The sequence below is a fragment of the Camelus ferus genome, chromosome 7 (assembly GCF_009834535.1).
Source record: "Camelus ferus isolate YT-003-E chromosome 7, BCGSAC_Cfer_1.0, whole genome shotgun sequence".
Classification (NCBI taxonomy): Eukaryota; Metazoa; Chordata; class Mammalia; order Artiodactyla; family Camelidae; genus Camelus; species Camelus ferus.
Genome location: NC_045702.1, coordinates 54,616,338 through 54,638,163, shown reverse-complemented (window position 1 = coordinate 54,638,163; position 21,826 = coordinate 54,616,338). Strand labels below are relative to the sequence as shown.

At 36.8% G+C, this 21,826-nt stretch overlaps 1 protein-coding gene and 1 long non-coding RNA gene across 2 annotated transcripts in view; both read left to right on the top strand.

The window, feature by feature from the left end:
* The window catches only part of LOC116664953, a 54,177-nt gene extending 47,488 nt beyond the window's left edge, over positions 1-6,689 (top strand). Inside the window, exons 7-8 of the long non-coding RNA XR_004321509.1 lie at positions 5,270-5,490; positions 6,592-6,689. This is a non-coding gene — a long non-coding RNA (uncharacterized LOC116664953). The remainder of the gene's footprint in view (positions 1-5,269; positions 5,491-6,591) is intronic.
* Positions 6,690-12,550: 5,861 nt separating this feature from the next.
* SCIN (scinderin) overlaps positions 12,551-21,826 on the top strand; it is a 66,589-nt gene continuing 57,313 nt past the window's right edge. Inside the window, exons 1-2 of the mRNA XM_006194096.2 lie at positions 12,551-12,882; positions 19,343-19,497. Coding sequence (XP_006194158.1) covers positions 12,684-12,882; positions 19,343-19,497 — 354 coding nt within the window. The 5' untranslated portion in view covers positions 12,551-12,683. The remainder of the gene's footprint in view (positions 12,883-19,342; positions 19,498-21,826) is intronic.

Here is a 21,826-nt window from a genome sequence, read left to right as displayed (position 1 = left end):
TTTGTAAGGATGCAAGATTTCAGGTCATAGAAACAAGTATTTTTCTACACATTCTGAAATCACACAGTAATAAGATAGTACATTAGTAATCCAGGTTTTACAAGTCATGTGAAACACTTACTGTGTTAAAGATTTTTCTTTTTGTTACACAAGCTAAAAGAATATACGGTAAAAATGGAATTAAAACCACTGTATTCATCCCCAGTAATTTTCTCTGTGCTATTCTTTATGGCCCCAAATTTCTTTAAATCCCTACATAATTTTTTATTATAATAAGTCTAAGTTTTATATACTGATACACCAATGTTTTAAAAAAATCGATCACATGGCTAGATGGACGGATAGATAGACTTCTAAAATTTTGTTGGTATCTTTAATTTTGTTTGCTTTGGGCTTTTGTATCTCAGGTGCACAGAATTGAATTGATTATACTCCTTGTTTCCTGGCACATTTTTATTGTCAACCAGTGCACCTTCTCTCTTTTATGTTTTATTTTTATGATTTTTCCCATTCGTTCCTGCATCATCAATCTCCCTCCCACCCCCAGCAGGCACACTGACATGCAGTTAACATATGCTCTTCCACATTTCACATGGTTCATGGTCATTTGCAATATGTTCATTGATGAAATTTATTTTTATTAATGTAGCTATGCTTTTAATGGCACAAATAGCACCACATTCTGTTTCTTACTATTTTATTCAACTCTGTAGTTTTGAAATCTGTCTGCACTGCTCTCTTTTCCATGTGGATCGTTGCCTCTGACACTTGTATTCCTCTCTTGCGTATCCATACAATAAACGTTGCTTATACATTTACCTATTTTTGAACTCCTAGGTTGCCTTCGACTTCTTTCTAGCACAATGTGCTTTAGGGGGCATCATTGCACATGCCTCCTTGTGCATCTGTGAAGGAACATCTCTAGCATACACACCCAAAAGTGGAATTTGGAGGCACAAAGTGTATGCCTACAATTTTCACTAAACACTGCCAGATTGCTCTCCAAATGGCTACACCGTCGTAGAGCTGCCCCTCTCAATATGATATGAAATTTCTTATTTCTCCACATCCTTGTCAGCCTTTGATGTTACCTTTCTAATTTTTAACAGCCTGATGGCTATAAAATTGTGTAATAGAGCAGTAGGCCATAGTGGTCATGGAGGTAAGGTGCGTGGACGCAAAGCCACCCCATCTAGATTCAGATTTTAGCTCTACCACTCAATACTTGTGTAACTTTCTGTTCCTGGTTTCGTAATTTGTAAAATGAGAATGATGCTGCCTAGTTCATAGAGTTGCTGTAAGGATCAGAACAGAACAGTGATACTTTAAAAGCACTTAGAATAGTGGCTGACCACAGTAAGAACTCAAGTATCTGCTGTCAATGTTAATTCCTCCAATTAATAGTGAGGCCCAAATCAATGAAGACTCTGTATGTTTAGTGGCCAGATGACTCCGTATCTTTACATTGCTTTTCCATAAAGTTCCTTGACTTTATTCTTGCTGCATTCTTTTTGTTGTACATATTTTGGATGTCCTTGGTTAATTATAGACATTGAAAGATTTTAACATAGTCTACCGCCCATCATTCAGTTTGTCTTTGTTGTCCTGTTTGGAGGCCGTATCTTTAGTCTGATGCAGTCAAAGCTATCCACGCTTCCCTTCATATTTCATGCTATTTTTTTTGGCATTGTTTTAAGAAATTTTTTTCTACTCTGAAATCACAGACACACCCAATTTTGTGTATTTTAATTCTTTTGAATTTGTGTTTCACTTTACATCACAGTATTCTAATCATTTGATAATCCTGTTGAACTCTCTTGTTCTGTCAGTTTGTCAGGAGGATTCTTAGACTTTCAACATTCGGATCATTATCAGCAGATAATGAGTTTAGATTCTTTCTAGTAATTCCTAGTATCTTTTATTTCTTTTTCTGATCCTGTACTGTCCATAACTTCCTGTACCCTGTTGAACAGTAGTGAGATATTGGGGTTCCTTTTTTCTTTTCTTACTGTTTTTTTCCCCAATCTTAAATGAATCCTTCTAAAATGTTTCCATTTGATGTGTTACTGATGTCATTTGTCATTATGTCTTTCAGTTAAGAAAGTTCCCTTCTACCTAGTTTTCTAAAAATGTTGACAAGAAGGGATTTTATTTTTTTTTTAATATATTGAGATTACCTTATTTTTTCCCTTTAAACAAAACACATTTTTTAATTGGTTGGATAAAATTTTAGATAGGATACTGGTGTTGATCTTCGTAAATGAAACTGAAATGTAATTTTATTTTCTTGAACTGCCCATGTTGGGGTTTATATGTTATAATTGCTTCATGAAAATAGTTTTAGCAGCTTTCCTTTATTTCTGTTTTCCAGATACATTTGTATACAATAGAAAATATACAATAACTCACATATAAAACTTCTTGGACTCAGCACTTTATTGAAGAAAAGTTCTTCCCTTTTAAGGAGTGTTGCTTACTTAACATATATTATTCAATTAAGATTTTCTATTTCTTCTTTTGTTAATTTTGGCATTTTACATTTTCTAGAAATACACTGATTTTACTTTTTGAATTTCAAATTTATTGATATTTATTTGTTTAGAATATTTTTTGATTTTTAAAATAATTTATGTTATTCTGTACTTAGCATTACTTTTACAAATTGTATCTTACTTACTGGAACTGAAAACTGCATATTCCCCAAGGTCCTATCAACTTTCAATCTCTATCTTTGATTCTAAGATTAAAAAAAAACATAGTCTTGCTGAGGTAAAGTTAAATACGTGTCAAATCAATTTACTGTTCCTCATGAATTAGGCTATGTCACCTGGTTAGGGCCTAGATATGTTAGTACTGTAGCAGGTGTTGACATGATCCTCGTGGTTGAGATGGTGAAGTCACAACTCCACTTGCCTGGGTTCAGCTGCCAACTTAGCACTGAGCACAAATGTGGCTTTGGACAAGTTTCTTAGCCCATCTCAGTTTTCCCTTCATGAAAAGGGAGATGATAATAGTAGCACCCACATGATATGATTGTTGTGTGATTGAGTTGGCAATGCTTGGAAAAACATTTAAATAGTACATAGCACTCAAAATACTCAAAGTAATATATGTATATTTAAAATTTAAAGCCAAATCTGATCCTACCAGTTTGTATCTTGTTTTATTTTTCTTTCATTCACTTTTTATGAAAAGCTTTCCAATCACTCTATATTATTCTAAATATAACTTTTAGTAACTTCTAAACATTATCAAATCCTATTATATCATCTATTAATGTAATTGTATAGTTTTTACTCATTTATTTTTGAAGATGAACCTATTACTGGAATAGCAGCAAACATAAATAAAAATTAAATATATACATATTTAGTGATATATGTATATAGTTAAAGACACAAAGGTATCATATATTCAATTATAAAAAGTCTAAGAATAAGAATTTTTAAAAATTCTGAAATAATATTGACTTTTAAAAACCAAGACATGACCAAATGCCAAGATTATACCATGTTCCCAAAATAGTAGATTAATGTTAAAATTAATAGACATGTTTCCATAAAGACATACAGATGGCCAACAGACACCTGAAAAGATACTCAACATCACTAATCATCAAGGAAATGCAAGTCAAAACCACAATGAGACATCATCTCGTACCTGTCAGAATGGATATTATCAGGAAGACAAAAAATAACAAGTGTTGGTGAGGATGTGGAGAAAAGGGAACCCTTGTGCATTGTTAGTGGAAATTTAAACTGGTGCAGCCACTGTGGAAAACAGTATGGAGCTTCCTCAGAAAATTAAAAATGGAATTACCATATAGTCCAGCAATTAGTTCTGGAAGAACTGTTTTTTTCCTGAAGAAAGGAAGAAACACTAATTCAAAAAGATATATGCACCTTTTTGTTCACCATAGCCAAGATAAAGAAGCAACGTATGTCTGTTGATACTTGAATGGATAAAATGGTATATATAGAAAATGGAATATGACTCAGCCTTAAAAAAAAAAAGAATGAAATCTTGTCATTTGCAACAACATGGATGGACCTAGAAGGTATTATGTTAAGTGAAATAAGTCAGACAGAGGAAGACAGATACTGTATGATTTCGCTTATATGTGGAATCTTAAAAAAAAAATGAACAAACATAACAAAACAGAACAAATTTATAAATTAAGAGAACAAATAGGTGATTGCCAGAGGGGATGGGGCTTGGGGGAATGAGTGAAGTAGGTGAGGGAGATTGAATTCCAAAAAAATGAGTCATGGGGATGAAATGTATAGCATGAGGAATATAGTCACTTCTATTGTAATATCTTTGTATGGTGACAGATGGCAACCAGACACATCATGGTGATCATTTGTAATATATAGAAATATCAAATCACTATGTTGTGCACCTGGGCCTAACATAGTGATGCAGGCCAATTATACCTCAGTTAAAAAAAAATGTAGACACTGGGAGTCAGTGCATCAAAATGTTAATGATGGTTATCTCTGTGGGGTGGGGATTATGGGTGATTGTTGATCTCTATGCATTTATGTATTTCTTGTAATATTAGAAAGAAAACAAATGTCACTTTCAAAGTTTAATGTTTAATTGATTCTTAATTTCACATGGAAAATTATGTAAGAACTAATAAGAAAATTTTGAAAAAAATAGTGAGGATCTGCCATAGCAGAAATTAAAGGAAAATATAAGTATTGTAATAAAAGAAGCATGCCACAGATAAATGAATACATAAATCAGTAGATTGAGTAGAAATCTAGAAATAAGAATTTTATGTATAATAATATATTTCAAATCAGTACATAGACATGGGTAGACTTCATCTGACCCAGAAATTCCACTTTTGAAACCTGTTCTACAGAAATAGTGTCATGTACATATAAAGAATAATATGTATGGAAGGTTATTTACTGACATATTTGAATTGGTGCTTTTGGAAGTAACTAAAAGTATATAATTAGGAAAATGGCATATTAATACAATGGAACACAGAGCTCGTATTATTTTTAATGAGGTTCCGTATATCCTTACCTGAAGGAATGTTTATAATCTATTCATAGTTTTTTTTAAAGCAAGCTGCATATGAATATATACTCCATTTTGGTTGAAATGTGTGTGAGTATGTGTGTGTGTGTATGAAATAATAATGTGTATTTATTGAGAGTTTACCATCTGGCAAGAATTTCTTCAAGAACCTTATCTGTATTAACTCATTTAATCCACACAACGATCCTATCTTGTGGTACCCCCATTTTAGACATGAAAAACCTGAGCTGCAGAGTAACACACGACTGGTTACACAGCTAGAATTGGCAGAGCAAGGAACTGAACCCAGGACAGTTGGCTCCAAAGCCTGTGCTCTTTAACCGCTAGCAAGGACAGAGATGGGTGGATGGATGGATGAACAGAAATGGACAGCTCGAAAGTCAGAAAAGTGATGCATGGATATATCTGTAACAGTGCAAAACTTTGAAAAGGGTATGTATCAAACTGTTAAAATGTGTTCTCTGAGATGTGGACTTCAGTGGGCCAAGAGGGGCATTCACTTCTTTCTTGTTTTTTTTCCTAAGAGCTTATTGGCTTTACTCAGTGATTCATGAATTGGGAAACATCTGATCTAGCAAATAGAAAGTAGCCCTGAGGAGCTGCACAAAATGAGAGACTTACAGGCAGAAGGGAGTAGGAACAAGGAAAATAATACTAGACCAAAAAGCAGATTGATTATGGAAGCAGGTTTTCAGGCTTATTACCTAACCACTGCTGATCAGGTGATTTCCTGATTGACTGGTTTAAGATTTCATTTCTGGGAGAGCCAAAACTGTATATAAGTCTGGGTTTTACGATGTGCGGTTAAGCAGAAGTGACTCCATTTTGGTCCTGATGTCTTTTTAGTTTAATCTTTTTTAATTCTTATTTTTTATTGAAGTGTAGCTGATTCACTTCTTAAATATTATAATGTTTGTGAAAATAGAGCAAGATAGATGTGATGATTATGGGTGAGTGTAATTCCTTTATAATTTTTCAAATGAGAATAAAAGTTAAAATTATACTTTCAGAAATTATAAAATGACACCAGATTTGTTCATGCCTAACAAACCAGTGTTTCTCCAAGGGGAGGATGGAACTTCTGAAAATTCTCATTATCTTCAGCTCCACCCACCCAGTGAAAAGATCCATGTATTATAGATTATAAAACAAACTGCATATCAAAATGTAGTTTCATATAATACCTTAATTTTGTTTAAAACATTATCAGAACTTATCTGTAGGTGGTGTGTTTAGGGATAATTTTAATCGCATTCAGAGCTGGTACTTTCAAAATCATCTTTAGTGAACATGTGTAACTAATGTAATCAGAAAATGTACAATAAATATTAAAATAAAAAATAGTGGGAAAAAATTAAAAGAATTCTCACGCATCTTTTTAAAAGTCTCCCAAGTATCTCAGTGCCCCACGATTTCTGTGGTGAGGCCAGTTGCCTTTTCGTTTTTCCTCCTTCAGCCTCGGCCAGAAGCATGGGAACCAAGTGTACAGGAGATAGTTATTGAATGACTTATTTTTAATTTTTGTCATTTCAGGAGACGGACTGGGTAGACATGGAAGACGTGAAACTCCCTGTGCCAGGTTTGGAATACAGTGTTCTCTGAAGTATGTAAAATAAAACATCTAACAAAAACCTTTGAATCAATTTGAATAGTTTATAGAACCTTGTGATTTTAGGGAAGCTCCAAAATACTGAGATCGGGGGAACCTAAGGGTAAAAGGAATGTCAGTCAAATTGCTTAATTTAAAATCATATAAAGAGCTAATGAGTCAAGAATTTAATTTGCTAAAGGAAGTGATTTCTGGTCAGTGAGAAGGATATCTTCAAGCCTTAACTCTTTTCAACAAACTGCCATTTGGTTTAGATGAATTAATTAACCTTTTACCTATACAGTAAAACCATGATGTGATCATGTCTGATTTCCGTTTTTTTCTATGGTCACACAGTTCTGACATTCAAATGTTCTAAGTAATTGTTGACATATTCTTTGAAAATTTGAAGTTATTTCTCACAAGCTGTTAAAGTCAATGCTACAAACAAGAAAAATTGAATAAAATGTCAATTGTGATTATTAGTAAATAGATACATTTAGAAAAATCAGCCAAAAAAATCCTGCTATCGTCTCAAGCAGTGTTAGCTTCAATTTCATCATAGCTTTAAAACCAGAATTATCCTCAGATCTCTATTTGCATAAACATGAAGCAAAAGTTGTCATTTTAGATCATAAATCTCTCAGACCTTCGATCCTCAATCTTTCATTTGGTCATAGGCATCCCCTAATATGTAAACTCCCAAAGCAATGATGATGTCTTCTGTCCGTAATCTCATAGGAGCTAGCTATTTCCTATATAATAATAATAATAACAACAACAACAACAATAATAATAGATTTTATATATGATAAAATTATTAAAAAGAAAGTGCTGAATAAACCTGCTGTGTTAAAAAGGTTTACAAGAAATGAATTATTTATCACAACAGCTGACATTCAAGACCAATAAACAACCTTCACTGTGGTATTGAGCCATGACCATGCCTTTATAGGTATAATATTATGTGCGATTTTAATCTAACTAATTGGTGAAAGAAAAAGTCCTAGATCCTGGCTGATCTAAAAAAAAAAATAGGTGAATTAAAAGAAAAGTCCTAGTTTGTCTGGTATGGACAAGAGGGATGAAAACACACTTCCTTAGAGTGAATTTTCACTTTTAATAATCACCTGGTTTTGATGAGTACTGGGGTTAAGGGCTCTTGCTGATTATTAACCATGTTTATTGACTGTGTTTCCAGGGCTTCAACATACATTACCTCTTTTAATCCTCACAGCACTCAAGTCTTCTGACTCCAGGTTCCACGCTTAAACCCTCAAATTATTCGGTAAATCAAACATGTTATTATAATTTAGCAGGATAACCAGGAAAAGAAATGTATTTTTAATTACATTCTTTCATTATTTATAATCAAAAGAAACCAAATAAATAGCATAGTTGAAGCATTCCCCTCTCTGGGAAAACAAATGTACTTCCTGTCTTTCACATATATTTAAGTTCAACAATTCTGTGGTCCTGATGCAGTAATGGATGTAAAATTTTATGATTTGGGGAATGTAGACCACTTGAAGCCAATTTTTTGTTTTGTTTTGTTTTTTAATAACTCATTCCAATGAATTGCACAATGAATCAATTACATTATTTAATGCTGTTATTTATTTCCAGTATTAAACTACGTAGCATTTCCCCCTGGGCATTAACATTCTAGAAGAACACCTACCTTGAATTCAGCCACAGGCCCCACACTGCAAACCTCCAGACTCTTGGTTAAAAAAACAAAACAAAACAAAACTTTTTCACCTTGACTGTTTCTAACTGGACTGAGAGAGGATTGGTAAATTATGCTCTGCACCTCCCCCCCTCCCCAAAATGTAATTTAATTCAAAATCAACTATTCAATCGCACTTTTTCAGCATGTGTTGCCATAAGCTCAGGGAATAAAATAATGGGACCTAAGTCTCTGAGAGGGTCTACAGGCTTGTGAGAGAAAACACACTTCAGAGTGTGGTGATTGCTGTAATGTAAGGCACATCAAGAAGAGTGGGAGCAGAGGATGCTGACATTTGATGGAGCCAAGGGACTGACGATGATGAAGATGTGTAGCTTTTTAGTTGAACCTTAAAGCAGTGGTAAAAACTTTTTCAACAGACAGATATTGGGAGCAAGGCAATAATATGCGGAAGAGAAAATAATCTACTTTTAAGGACTTCAGATATGAGAAAGAGAAAAAAAGGGCATGGAAAGGAAACTGGCTTCTGGTCTTAGAGAACTTTTTTGTACAGGAAATGGGCAATCCTTACCTGAACTAGACTTAGAAAGATTCTTACAGGACTGGATTTGGAGAAGTGAGTTAACCACCCCTCAGTCTCAGCTGAGTTTATGCCAGGCACTATTCCAGGTTTATATTTATTTATCCATTTAATACTCACGATAATCTTAGAAAGGGTAATGTCTGTCAGTATTCCCGATTCATAGATAAGAAAAATGAGACACAATAATGTGAGGGAACTTGTCCAAGTTTAATCAGCTGAGGAGTGCAGGGGCCAGGAGTCAACCTAGGCCAAAGCCGCGCTCTCAGCTAGGCCACTCCACCCCACTGCCTGCCTCGCTGAAGATGGGGGACTCGGAGTCACGGCTGGCCAGTGGGCAGCGGAGGGCTGGATATGAGAAAGACTTTGGACAGCCTAGTTGATTGAATGTGGAGATGAAGTGAGAGTGCTGAGTCATAACTAAATCATGTGTAATGAAATTAGGAAGACAGGAGAAGGGAATGTTTTGAAGGAATGATGAGATAATTTTGCACATGCTGAACTTGACCTTGGTGGGATCAAGTAGTTAGTTACCTCCACCAGGAAGTTTCAACTTTGAGTCTGGAGGCCACTTAGCCAGGACAGAACTAGCATGACAGAAGTGAGGCACTTGCCAAAAACACAGTTTAAGAGAGACGGCCAAAAAAGGAAAACAAAAACAGTAGTCAAGATCAAGAAGGTTTTAATGTGATACTTTTTAAAATGGCAAAAGTAATGCAGACAATGATGAACTAAAATATCACAATTTTAAGTAAAGGAAGATCAGTATTTTTCCTTTGCTTCAGCCTCCAGTATGCACCCCCCATCAGGCATTGTTAACAATTCTGCCTTTATTAGAAATTTTGCTATTTTTATCATTTTTTTCCAGGAATGTTGATTTTTTTAAAAATACTGCCTTAAAATAGTATTGACCTTGGTTACTGAACTTTCCAGTGCCCTTGTCAGTTTTGCATCCCAGGCAGGTTCCTCACTTGCCTCCAGCTAGTCTTGGCCTAAGCAAGAGGGAATTTCATTCATCTATCAAAGTTCCTTTTTATTTCTTCCCTAAAAGGAAATTATTTCCATTTCTTTTTATTTATTCACTAAAAGGAATTCCTTCACTAAAAGGAAAGGAATTATCACTAAAACTGAAACTGAACTTAAGTGATAACTCTGATTTTTAAATTATCTTAAGTCCAGATCACCAGTTTCATATTTTTCCCCTAGAGAAAGGAAGAGAACAAATGATTTCTACTTTACAGATTAAAAAAAAAAAAAAAAACCCAAGACATGTAATGGCTCAGTGACACAGTTAAAACTAAACTTCCTGGTGCTGAATGGGGCACACTAGATCAGAAGCTTCTCTAGGGACAAGTTTGAAGAACAAGAAAATTTAAAAAGTATCCTTATATGAACAAATCTTGGCCAGATAATTTGGATTGAAAGAATAAAATTTTATAAAGAACATGTGCTTGTGAATTAGACACAGTGAGCCTGAATTCTCCTTTGGCCACTCACTCTCACTAGCTGGGTGATCTTTGACAAGTTCCAAAGCCTCAGTTTCCTCATTCATAAAATAAGCCGTCTCATACCTACCTATCATTGAGTTAGAAAGAAAAAAGAGAATGTAGCTGATAATATTTATCAATTAGGATCTCAACCTTTGACAGACGGCACATACCAAACAGGAAAATTCAGGAGATTTTTTTTTTTTTTAGAGGTTATATATAGTAGAACAGAGAAGGCAAAAGGGACAGTGCATCTGAGAGGACAGCAGCCCTAATCCAAAGAAGAGAAAAGGGCAGATAGAGTTACTTGTCTTTGAAAGTACAGTGACCTTTGGTGGAGGGAAAAAATAAATACTCTGACCTTACTCTCATCTCTCCCCCTGATTTCCAACCAAACCCTAAGCTAGAGGGCATTGAAGCCCAGTTGCTTTAGCCCATGTGGGTTGGCCTGAAGGGAAAAGGTGCAGAAGGACAGAGAAGGGATCTAGAGGAGCAAAAGGAAGCCCACCACCACATCATAATAGCTCATAATTCCTGAGCATTTCCCCTGTAACAGACACAAGTACTTGTGCATTCAATTCAAATGACAGTCTTTCCAGGTGAAAACTATTATCTTCCCATTTTATAGATGAGGAACCTAAGGCTTGCTGTATAGTTAGGTGATTTGCCAAAAGCCTCAGAACCAAGAATGGAGGAATTGGATGAAAGCAATCTGTGCCACACCCCACTAAATGGCAATAAATGGCAGTGACTGGTTTCATGATTATCACTGCCATCAAAACCTTTGAATTCCAGACCCTTTCGCAATTCTATTTCCAGGAATTTATCTCATAGTTATAATGCATGAGCATAATTACAGTCAAAGTTGTTTGCAACAAGAAATTAGCAAAATGTAGACAAAATTTAAATGCCTATGAACACGAACAGATTTAATAAGTTATAGTACACTTATAAGATGGAATACCATGTGGTCAGTAAAAAGGCAGCTCTGTGAGTACTGGGTAGTGACATTTATTGCTATATTGGTTCAGAACAGTGTGTATGTTACTATTCCTGCTAGAAGATAAAAATTACTATGTTATCTATATTCTTGTAGATAAAAGAATATCACATATGTCTGGAAAAAAACATAAGAAACTGCTAAGTCAGTTGCCTCCAGGGAAAGCAACTGGATAGCAGGTGAAATGGAGATACATTTTTATTGCACACCTTGTACTTTTGAATTTTGTACCATGTAATACCTATTTTAAAACATAAATTAATTAAGGAAGAAGCTGAATTGTACATTATTAGTGACCTTCCAGGGACTCCTGTAATTTGGAAAACAGTGACAGAAAATGTACACGCATAAAAATCATACTTGCTTACTCTACACCATGATCGGTTTGCTTTCTCAAAAACAAGAAAATCCTTTGCCAGATCAGCTTCAGTTAAATAAATGCAAAATAAGGAATAAATTTCCATTTGTATCTTATGGGGCTTTGCCCATGATGCAACAATGAGAAAATTAGCACCTTGAAGCCAAGTAACAGGTAACTCACAGGGAAGACTAAGCATAATAGTCACAAACACCTCTGCCTGAAAATACCCTAGGAAGACTGCTGCTGTTTTTTTGTTTTTTGTTTTCAAAAACTTCCTTGGCCAAAGGAGGCAGGTGGCAAAGAGCTTAACCACAGCTCCCTGAACCCCCCGGGGATTAACAGAGCTCTTTCCCCTGGGTGAGACCGCCAGCCTTCCAAGTTTTTATTCTTTCCAAGAAAACTGACATGCTGTTTCTCATGGCATTTTCAAATTGGGAAGATAAGACAGAGGAACTTTGGTCTTTGGGAATGGAGAGACTGGCTGACAAAATGATGGAGTTGACGATTATTACCTGGGCAGCCATTAAAAAAAAAAAAAAGATGCTCCAACCAGAGTTTTAATTGTTGATCTCTATCGGTTGCCAGGTAATAATGTCCTTCCTTGGAGGAGGAATTTCCATGAGTTTCAGTAAGTTCCCTCAGGATCTCACGATTTCTGAAACCCCGATTCCCCTTGGGCTGCGCAGAAGCGCGTAGGAGGTGGGTACCAGGCGCTGCGCTCGGGCTGGGAAGGGATCGCCTACTCCGAAGCAACTGCTGCCCGGGCACTTAGCCCCTCCCGTTTGGGGGCCCCGCCTCTCCGCGGAGCAAACCCTATAAAACCGCGGCGAACAGTGTTCTTCTCGCCGGTCTCGGTTCACTCTGACCCAAGGTCTGCGAGGTCTCGTACAAATTCCCCGAAGCATCGCGTGCCCTAGCCATGGCCCAGGCGCTGTACCACAAGGAATTCGCCCGCGCGGGCAAGCAGGCGGGGCTGCAGGTCTGGAGGATCGAGAAGCTGGAGCTGGTACCCGTGCCCGAGAACGTTTACGGCGACTTCTACGTCGGGGATGCCTACCTGGTACTCCACACGGCCAAGGCCAGCCGGGGCTTCACCTACCGCCTGCACTTCTGGCTGGGTAAGGAGCGGAGGGCCACACGCATACACGTTTTGAAGTCCCGACGTGCGCAGGTCGCGGAGGGGCGAGGCCGCAGGGGGCTGAGGTTTGCGGGCTCGCTGGGAGGGCGGTGCAGATCCGACCGGCGGGCAGCCTCGTTGCGGCGCCGCGGGCCTCCCCTTTGGGGCTGGGCACCTTCCCCCAGGCCGGAGCTCGCTCCTGCAAACGCGGCTGCGAACCCGGGGCGCAGGGAAGTCCTGAGAGTCTTACCCCACTGGCCTTTGTCGTGTCCATCTCCCCGGACTATGGGACTGGTTCCTCTAGCCTCTTCCCTATTCGCCTTCCAGTCTCCACACCCCACGCCCGCCCAGGGCCGCTGCGCGCCGCACCTTGGCGCTGGCCAAGTTCCGTTCACCTTCCTACAAGTTCAGTCCTGGTTTCTTTGACAGAGAGGAGATGAAGTCAAACAAGTTTGTGGGCATTCACCGCAGCTGGCGAGAAGCCTTGAAATTTTTTAAAAAAGTGTTTTTGCCCATGGGCATCTGCTTACATTTCTCTGTTAGTTGCGACGATTAGTGTTCTGGGCCGCTTTATATTGGGAGCCTGCCTGTTAGATTTGGCTAACAGAAATTCCCTGTGGATCAGGACGCTGGCAGCCTCGGATGGAAGCAGGAGAAAAAAGTACAGATATTGTCAATATAAGTAAACAGTTCTATATGGCATATTTTTGTATTTAGATGAACTACTTTATAATAATGGCTATTTTTAAATTTTATTATTGATCTAGTTGAACAAGGACACAGTTTGGAACAAAACGGCTCCTTCATCAGTAGTAATTATTTTGGGCTGCACCCGAGTCCGGCTCTCAGGACACTGGGTCTTGTGTGTTCCACTTTTTCCACCTTCTACTTTTACTCGTAAACATCCTGAGTGTCTAACCTCTCCCTGGGAGATCCAGTGCCAGTGGGCACACCCGGTCTAACAACATACTGACTATCCGAGCCTTACTGCCTGCTTTTAAAACTAGCTTGCCTCCCCTAGACTGGGTTTATTTTTAGTTTTATTCATAAGCTTATGGGGAAAACACACAAAATCACACACATACACATTTTGAAGTCCCTGAAAGTAATTTTTTCCCCCACTTAAAAGATTTTAAGAAACAAAATGGTAGGAAACATTGAGAAGTGATATTCTCAGTGTTAGGGAACACCTGGAGCAAATACTCCAAATGAGAAATACCCAGAGGGAGACAGGACTGTTTTCATTACGGCATTTGATACTGAAATGTTGTTCTTTCTTGCTTGAAGAGGCTGAGGCTGAATTCCAAATTCATTTTGTTTTCCTAGTGTAACATCACTACTCTCATTACCTGTTTATATTTTGTACCAAAATAGTCTGAAAGCTTAATGCATATTATGTTCATGAATGAATGATGCCACATAGAATAGTAATGTCCTCACCTTATCTTTCTATTCAGAACTTGGATCAGGAACGAGTAAAAGTGTCTGAAGTGCCACACTTGTTTTTTGGTGAATTAAAATGTGAAAAAACTTCATATCCTGCTATAGATTTTGACTTTGTCAAAGGACTGCAAGGGGGCTTTGAACAGAATTGTTTTAATTCTATAAGTTCTTTCTTATCCATATAAGCTCTTTAAGCACTGTGTTTTGTAGGGTTTACAGATTTAACTCTTAATTATTTTGTTTAGTGGTCACCAATTTCAAAAAAAATATAATAGAAAACACTTTGGGTAGAAACATTGTATGATCTTAAAGATCTACTAAAACTGAACTTAATAGTGTGTTAATTAATAGGTTAATTCAGTAGTTTTCAATGTGCCCAGCATTGTGTAAGGCATTTTTGCATGTGAATAATTTATAAACCTTCCTTAACAGTTTACAGTCTCAAAGGTGCAATAAAACAGACATTGATATAGCACAGGTAAAATGTGATAAGCACCATGAAAGAGATGCAAAGTGTCTGTGATTATGGGGAAGCAGAGAAGCCTTGATGGAAAAAGGGAGAATGAGGGTAATAGGGAAGGATCTTGTGCCAAGGGAAAACCATGGGAAACGTGGAAAAGTTTAGAGTGCAGTTGTCCGCAAGACCTTTGGATGGAATTCTTAGCAGCTCTTTCTACTTCAGTTCTCTGAAGCAAGCTGGATTTCACTCTAAATATTCTGCTCTAAGAACTAAATTTGGATGAGTTCATGAGGATTAATCAGAGGGACAGATTGAGAGAAAGTTCAAAGAGGGCCAGCCAGAAGTTCAAGGGAAAACAAAGTCTGACTAAAGGAAATCAATTGGAAGGAAGATGAAAGAGAATGAAGTTAAAATCATCCTAGGATGAAAAAAGGTGCATAGTGTAGAAATGACAAAACAGGCCAAGTAAAAGGTAGAAAGGGGAAACAAGAAATGGGACCTAAAAGAGGAGAACGGAGGAAGACATCTTTCCCTCAGTGTCTTTGCATAATCTCCTTGCAGATCTGATTCTTTCATTTTATTTTTTTTTCTTTTATTCATTTTACAAAGTAAGAACTTGTTGCATAGAACTTAAAACTTGTTGCATTGGTCCTTCCTGAAAAACATTTCAGCTTTATATCTAACAGTTTCAATACACCTACCAACTAGTCTGTGCTGAACCCTATGCAAAGCACTGGGAACCCACAGAATTGGATTACAATATACAGCATATAATACAAGGAACTTATACAAGGGCTGGAGAGGATGCTGACAAACTGGATTTTTATACATTGCTTTGGGTGGGGGGATATAAAATGTATGACTATTTTGGAAGAGAGTTTATTACTTTCTTACTAAACTGAATGTGCAACTACCATATGACACAGAAATTGCACCGATGGGCATTTGTTCCTGAGAAATGAAATTTTATATTCATGCCAGAACCTGTATACATGAATGTCCATTGCAGCTTTATATGAATAAATAAAAACTTGAATCAGCCCAGATATCCTTCAACAGGTGACTGGTTAAGCAGGTGACACATCTACACCAAGGGATACTAATCAAGCAACAGAAAGCAACAAACTATCAATAAACACAACAACTCAAATAAATCCCTTAGGGAATTATTCTGAGTGAAAAAAAAAAAGCCAAAATGTTCCATGCTATATGATTCCATTTATATAACGTTCATTGTTATCAGAGGTTAGAGATGAGATAGGGAGGGGGTGATGCAGGTGGGTGTAGTTATAAAAGGACAGCATAAGAGATTTCTTAGTGATGAAACTATATGGAATCTTGACTATGATAGTGGGTATATAAATTTACACATGTGATAAAATGTGTAGAATCAAATGTACACAAGTACAAGTAAATGAGTACAAGCAGACGAGTATACGTAAAATTGGGGAGATTTGAAAAACATAAATGCATTGTATCCATGTCAATATCGTGGTTGCGGCATTTTGTGCTGTCTTACACTTACGTGCTTATTCTGCAGTATGCTATGTAGTATACCAAACTATACGTATTCTAGTTTTACAAAATGTTGCATTGGAGGAAACTTGGTCTATTGATCTCTATGTCTGTCGTTCCACCACTATCATACTGTCTTAATGACTGAGGCTGTGGGGTAAACCTTAATATCAGACAGAGGTAGTCCTCCTACCTTATTTTTCTTTGTCAGGATTGTTTTACCTATTCCAAGGTGTGTGCCTTTTCATATAAATTTTATAACAAACTCATACAATCTGCAATAAACCTTGCTATGATTTTGATAGGAATAGCATTAAGCCTCTAGATGCGTTTGGGGAAAATTGACATCTTTATTATATTGTATACATAAATATATTATAATTTTTATTATATTGAGTCTTACAATCCATGAACACTATGTCTTCATATTTGTTAAGATTTTTTATTTTTTATCACCGTTTTGTAAGTTTTAGCATGTAGAGCATGTAACTGTTTTGTTAAATATATTACCTGAGTATTTCATTTTCTTTGGAGTGACTGTGAATGGTATTGCCTTTTTAATTTCAATTTCTGCGTGTTCATTGTTTCCATATAAAAATGAGACTGTTCTTTGTTACTGATTAATCTTTATCCTGCTATCTTGCTAAATGCACTTATTCTGAAGGTTTTTTGTAGATACCTTAGGATTTTCTATGTAGACCATCTTGTTACCTCTAAATAGAGATATTTTTTTCTTCCTTTCCAATCTTTATGTTTTTTATTTCTTTTTGAAACTTTTTTGCAGTGACTAGAACTTCCTGTGTTGTGCTGAGTAGGGGCACTTGCCTTGCTGATTTTAGGGGGAAAGCATTCTCTTTGATCATTAAGAGTTGTATTAGTTGTATGTTTTTTGTGGATGTTGTTTATCAAATTGAGGATTTTCCCCTGTATTCCTAAGTTGGTGAGAGTTTTTTTTTTTTTTTTTTTTGTGAATGGATGTTCAACTAACTTAGTCATTAAACCTCCCTTTTTATCTGTGTTTCATATATATAATAATCACATCCTCCAAATAATCTTAGGAAGTTTACAGGTTATATACAAATACAACAAGGTAACAATATAAAATAACACAAAACAACATATTAATACTGAAGGCATTGGGGAGATCAACATGGGGAAAATAAATGAAGTTGTAGGCCGAACTCATATAGAAAGTTCATAAGTTATCGAACACTTACTAGAATTTCATCATGATACAACTGAATTTGATTCTAGTTTTCACAGTCAAGAGCTAGTATTGGCTTCATTAAGACCTTTCAACCTCTTTAGAGCAAGGACTTTGGTTAATTCATACTGACATTCCCTGGCCTAGCACAAAAACATAAGCATCAAAATGATAGCATACTTTAATTAACTTACTTCTAGTTCATTCATTAATTGCATGCCTGTTCATTTGCATCTACCTAAAGAGATTCACATTTCAACTCGTACTCAAGTAAGAATGTTTATATCAAAAATGTCATCCTTAACACCTTTCATATTAACCTTGATTTAAATTTCCCTCTTAAAGCATCTCTGTACAAATCTCCATCTTTGCCTTTATTAGTAATCTCATTTATGGATGGGAAAGTAGACAGAAGAATGACACCAGAGCCCCTTCAGACTGCAAAATTGCATGTGTTTTTCACATCTGTTGAATCATTTCCTTTGACCACAACAAGTTCGCAAAACTGATATCATGTCAAATACTCTTCTAGCTACTGAATTTATTGCTGAGAACACACTTGCTACGCAGGTCCCCTTTGAGAGTAAGAGAGGAGTTGTAAATAAATCCAATATGTTCTTTAATACATCTGACTGGTTTTCTTTCTTCAACTTTAACGGATACTCTTAATTGAGGTTCCAGGTGAACTATAGTTATGGTTACGGCTTCTAAACATTTATGCATCAGTCATCCTTAGAGGAAAAGAACATATGTCAATTTCTGCAAAATTTTACTGCTAATGAGAGTCTGAGTACAAAAAATACCTACTAGTGTTATGGTTTCTAAGAGCCTGTACTTCAAAGTCACAGAAACCTGTCTCTGGGTAATGTTCCACCAAAGGCCAAGTTTATGGCCTCAGGGAAGTTACCCAGCCTGTCTAAGCCTCTGCTGTAACATGGAAGGAAATAGCTTCTGCTGCATTAGGTCACCTGAAGATTAAGTGAGGTCATCCACATGAAACACTGGCACATTGTCTGGCCCGTAGCAGACATAGAAATAGACATTATTATTTCTAGAATCATTAATGATTTTCACACAGGTCAGAGGTAGTAAAAGTTTAAAAATGTCTTATAAATTTTGAGGTTCCCACAGGACTGTCCTGGCTCTGATCTTCGTGTACATTGAAGACACTGGGTCTTAAGAATTGATGTTCCAGCCACAACCACTGTGAGGTTGCCTGGATGGGATCTGTATTCAAATTGTGAAAATTAAATGTGTATTGTGTGTTAACTTCCTGGGGGTAATCCTGTATGCATTAACATTCAAAAGATGTAGCATGCAGGTTCCTTTACTCGCCCCTTTTCCTTCAGAGAATATTACCTTATATCAGTGAGATAGTGAAGTGGGGACACTGGGATTCAAAAATAGGGGTAAGGTCTAGGTACATTTATTTTCCCATTCTCAGGAGTGTTGTTTAGCTCTGGCCTATGGTGTTTGTATTCCTTGCAGATATTAACATATTCATTTATTGGAAACCTAGAGATTAATGCTGATAATGGCTAAAAAAATTGAAAAATATTTTCATATCTTCCTGAACCTATTCAGACAGTTTTATTTCTTTTAAAATTAAAAAAAAAAAAAAGAGAGAGAGAGAATTGGAAAGCAGGAGCAAAACAATTCTTTTATTTATTAGCAAAATAATGTTTTATGTTACACCATTTCTGCTAAAAGATTGCTCTGTTGAAGATGAGTAATTCATATATATCAATTTATTGTGTTGGTATATAATTCAAAGTCTGAATTTCTTCATACTAGAAGATTTACCTTACTCCTTCCCCTTGCTTTCATTTGCTATTTCAGGGAAGGAGTGCTCTCAGGATGAAAGTACAGCTGCTGCCATCTTTACTGTTCAGATGGATGACTATTTGGGTGGCGAGCCAGTACAGAACAGAGAACTTCAAGGCTACGAGTCCACTGATTTTGTTGGCTATTTCAAAGGAGGTCTGAAGTATAAGGTAAGCAGCTCTCTGCAGCCGTTTTATGACCCCCTTTCTCTTCCGATCCCCCTACACTTCACATATTTATAGAAGGAAAGTTCATAGAAGACAGGGCTTTCGGTTTGGTTTTGTTTTTGTTTTAATCTGCTATATTCATTGATACATCCCCAGGACTTTCTAGACACACAACAGGGGCTCAATAAATGTTTGTTGAATATATGATATAATATGTAAAATAGACTTAGTTTCATTTGATAGATTAGTTTTTAATAAAGTTAAGTAAATACAGGCAACTTGGGCATTAATAATTTTTTTGGTTATTCTAAAGAATCTCTTAATTTGCTGCAAATAACCCACAACTTGGGAATTTCAATTGTTTTGGAATATATTAATCCAGTACTTATAACAATTATAACTTCAGTTAATACAAAGAACTGTACACACATTTCCCAAATAATGTGGTTTGATATTGGAAATGATACAAATGAAACTATTGAGTTGAACATATGTGTGATTCAGCCTCACAGACTCAAATATACACACACTGGCACACGCACACACACACACACACATACACACAGAGTTTATCTGTTTTGGCCTGAAGCTCTAATCATCAAATGGCTTTGCTTCTCAAACAAATGAAAAACCCAAATAGTTAAATAGTTCTATCCTTTGAAGGCAACCTTCAGTAAAGGGTAGCTTTTTTCTGGAATACTCTCTGTGACCTTTATAGACTGGCCATCCTTCAGTATCCCCTCTGCCCCCAGGAGTGTTCAGTTAAAGTGTGAGGGATACCTTCCCTAGACAGACACTTCAGAAACAACTTTTTTCAAAATCAAACGTGCTTCCACAGGGGTTCTGCGGACCCTACCACCCAACCCCTCCAGCATATTAACCCAGTAGAGACTCAAAATCTCAGAACTAAACTAGAACTCTGAATATATACTAGATTTGCCTACTGTGATGCTAGGGTTTATTTCTACTCTTTCCTGATCAGAGTCTTAGTTGAATATTTTGTGATGCTGTTGAGATCAGGACAAAACACTTACCAGTTCTTTTCTCTCTTGAAGTCATTTTTTGACTCTAGACTAGGAGCCACCCTACATATGAAACTCGTCCCTCTTATTTTATTTAATTCACACGAGTTACTACAGTTTGTCAAATGCTCCTGAAACATCCTTCATGGCAGTGCACCTAACATTGTGAATAAGCCGGGACTTGTCGTTACTAAAAGCACATACTGTGCTGTCATCCTGGCTATGAACCCATTTCTGCCACATGTGACTGGTTTGCCTCCAGGCGAGTACACAAGCTTTTTGGGCTCAGTTTCCTCACAGGTGCGGTGGGTATAACAACCGCCTCCTTGTAGAGGTGTCGTGAGGCTTGAGGATTAAATTATAATAAATTATAATAAAATAACTACAATAAAAATACCTATTTTGTAGTACATATGCAGTCATTTGGGACTTAGGCTATTATTAATTCTTCTGGGTTAATAAAGCAGGACTTCTGAAATCAAACTTCTGGGCACATATTTAAAAGTGGACCTGATAAGAGTAATTTTAGAATTATTGGATAATTCCCTTCAAATTATCAACTTCCAAACCACCACAAATCAGCCTTTTTTAGAAAGAGGATGTTTGTACATGGAGGTCAAATTTATCAGCCAAAAAAATCAGTTTACTATCTTATCGTTAGTGGCCTTGAGTGGATGACAGTGTGTGCAGATGCACCAGTACTTCATAGGAAATGTGGAAGCAGAGATCATTAACACCCAGAAGAGCAAAGACTGATGTTATATTTCAGTTCTTGCTTAATGTACTAAGTCATCCCCACATCTGATCTTGTGTAAGCCAAACACCAGCTCTGTATGCAGGTTCTATGATTATCATCCTATTAAGATAAGTAAATGGAAGCTTAGAGAGTCGATGGAACTTGCCAAGGTCTCCCAGCTGGTAAGTGACGGGGTGACCATCTGACTCCAGCACCTGAGCTGCTGACCATGATCCTATGATTCTCAAGGCAAGTAAAGTTTCAAATGTGAGGATGAATTCTGTATTTAACATTACTCTATGAAAAGGATATTGTGTTGATTTAGAATGCCAGAACTTGGCGAAGCCTACCATTACCAAGCCAGCAACAACCAAATTTAGTTGCCAGGTGTAATGTAAAGACAGAACTGGGAAACATTCAAACCATCTTCCCATCTCATTTAGTTGACTTGAGGTTTTTCACTCTGTGAGGTTTTATAGGAAGTTGGGGAAGGATTTTAGAGGACTTACCACAACTTCCTTATTTTAAATCCTGGGCTAAGCTCAGCTTTCCCAAGCTCAACAAGACCCAGCCC